General features: G+C 37.9%; 1 protein-coding gene across 7 annotated transcripts; it reads right to left on the reverse strand.

Moving 5' to 3' along the window:
• On the reverse strand, window positions 135–2,308 carry LOC107619213. 7 transcript variants are annotated; one of them, XM_021110476.1, is made up of 3 exons: window positions 2,115–2,307; window positions 1,676–1,738; window positions 135–1,582 (listed from the first exon to the last, which is right to left on the reverse strand). In XM_021110476.1, exons 2-3 carry the CDS (start codon window positions 1,719–1,721, stop codon window positions 462–464), a joined length of 1,167 nt encoding a protein of 388 aa, XP_020966135.1. In that variant the 5' UTR covers window positions 1,722–1,738; window positions 2,115–2,307; the 3' UTR covers window positions 135–461. The 7 variants fall into 7 exon arrangements, with proteins under 7 accessions (XP_020966135.1, XP_020966134.1, XP_020966132.1 ...); XM_021110475.1 differs by lacking the exon at window positions 1,676–1,738 and adding an exon at window positions 1,739–1,809; XM_021110473.1 differs by having other exon boundaries at window positions 135–1,809; window positions 2,115–2,308.

A 2,333-nucleotide genomic window follows, 5' to 3' on the forward strand; every position in this document is an offset into this window, starting at 1 on the left:
TATCAATTGAAAATGGAAAAAGAATTATTTAACTTTACAGCATCTTTAAAATGTTTTAGGTTTGTGTAATAAATTTCGATAAAAGAAAAATTCCATGATTTGTTCTTTGTCATTCACCCTAGGCAATAGGCATCTAACATATAAATCCCCTGACAAAAATAGTTTTCTTTTAGATACAACCAACGTGACTTCACTTAACAGTAGACTGTAGACCTCTACTTTTCTACAAAAAGTTCTACATACGAATGAATTAGATTACTCAAATTTCTAGTAACAAGAATCCAATATCAATGGTAAAAGAATTAGAAGTGTCTGCGATTCAATAACTAGAATTATAAACTTTTCAAGTTTCAACTGGAGTATGCCATATATGCACATAAAATCAAATGATTAAAAATCTACAATCAAAGACTAGATTCTTTACTGTCACCATTAACTGCTTCTATACTTCTTTATCTGCATTATTTGGAAGTTGGAAACTCTATTGACATCTTCCCCAAAGATTTTGTTAGCATGTCAGTCATAGTATTAGAGCCTGCAGATGGCATGGTTGCTTGGACTCCGCTTGTCCTTTCTTCTGGCTTCTCACAATTGTCTTGATCATAACTTTCAGATTCTCTCAAAAATGTTTCCCCCGTCTCATTTGCTTTCTGGCTATCATTAGTATCCGGATTAAGAGCAGCTAGTTTTGTACTAAGCGCATTTACAGCAACGTCCATAAAATGGTTACGAAGCTCCACCTGGTAGATGCCTTTTGCAATGCCGCTCTCTTTAGGTTGGCTTGTCCCGCTATATTTGAAATCTGGCTCCTTTGTGTTTCGCTCATCAGAGCCGGTCAAGCTCATATCCTCCAAGGCACTTCTTATCTTGGAAGGATTAAAGTAACTTCTTTTAGCAACAGGGTGCTCCTCTTGGGAGGCATTTTCCCTCTCTGTTACTTGCTCCTCATTGCGCTTTCGCTTTACTTTCTGATACATCTGTTGAACATCTTTTTCTTGAGTTGCAGAGGAACCCTGACAAGTTTTTCTCAGTAATGTACTGCCATGAAAGTTGCTTACATCATGTGCCTGTGGATTGACAGTGTGCAAACCCCTGGAGCGCCTCCTTGCTGATAAAACCCTCCGTCTATCTAGTTCAACTGCCATAAATTCTTTGTTGCAAACAAAACACAAAAGTCTACAGTTAACTTTAACTCTAGGGTACAGGAATACAAGCTTGCACCTACGGCACATAGTCCAAAATGTACTTGATCTTGATGCAGGTGAATTGTCCTTCTGAATCTTTGCATTTGAAGAGGCAGCCTCAGTAACATTGTGATCACAATTATCCCCCTCTTGTGATGGTATATATTCACACTCAGTTGCAAGTTTACATGTTTCCACCTTCACCTCCTCATCGAATGCTGGGGCATTAATCTTCTCATCGAACATTGCCCTCTTAGCCTTATCCGACAGCACACTCCATGCTTGCGAAACAAGTTCAAAGGCCCCATCTGCGCCAACAAACTTGTTCTCCTCAGAGTGAATCAGGGAAGCTAAACTCATGTACGATTCCCTCATTATGGCAACATCGTCTTGCGCACCTACACCAAGCATAGTGTACCAATCAATTTCACCATTTATTTTGATCTTAGCAGCCAGGTATATACCAAATATTTTTATCATCTGCTTAATACCCTCAAGACCAGGAAACAAATTTCGAGCCATACAAGCGAACCTCATTGCAGTATAAACATCACCTGCAGCAAACATTTTCTCAGAAATCTCTTTGGCTCTGATGGCCTTATGCTTATTTGACTCATCCATGTGCCTGCGGAAATATTAAGATACAATCCACACTTCTCTTCTGCACTCAAAAACTACACAGCAGGATCCTCCATTGATAGGGTTATGAAAACAATTTATAAATTTTCATAGGAATGCATTCATTCTCTACTGTGATCAATAAAGTGCATTATAATCACTAACCATCAAATGATCGGAAACCCCTTTCTTTTCCTCCCTCTTCTTTCGTTTTCTACAATTCTAAGTTTCTAAGTTCTAACTGCTACCTAACAGCATACTGAGAGTAAAATTGAAAAGAGAAATAGAAACTTCGAAGATAATTTGAAATACCTCAAATCTCGATGATGCTGTTGGAGAACTGGTGGAAGAAGGAGAAGAGAAGAAAGATCAAATAATGGGAGAAGAAAGAACTTATTTTTAGGCAAATCCTGCTTTTGCTGACTTGATTCTTTGCTTGTGGAAAAAACCGCAGATTCGGGGAAGTTCGTTTTGCAATTTTCAAAATTAATTCAAATATGGGAAATTGGGAATATATCTATTTATTATGTC

The sequence above is a fragment of the Arachis ipaensis genome, chromosome B09 (assembly GCF_000816755.2).
Source record: "Arachis ipaensis cultivar K30076 chromosome B09, Araip1.1, whole genome shotgun sequence".
In the NCBI taxonomy this organism is placed as follows: domain Eukaryota; kingdom Viridiplantae; phylum Streptophyta; class Magnoliopsida; order Fabales; family Fabaceae; genus Arachis; species Arachis ipaensis.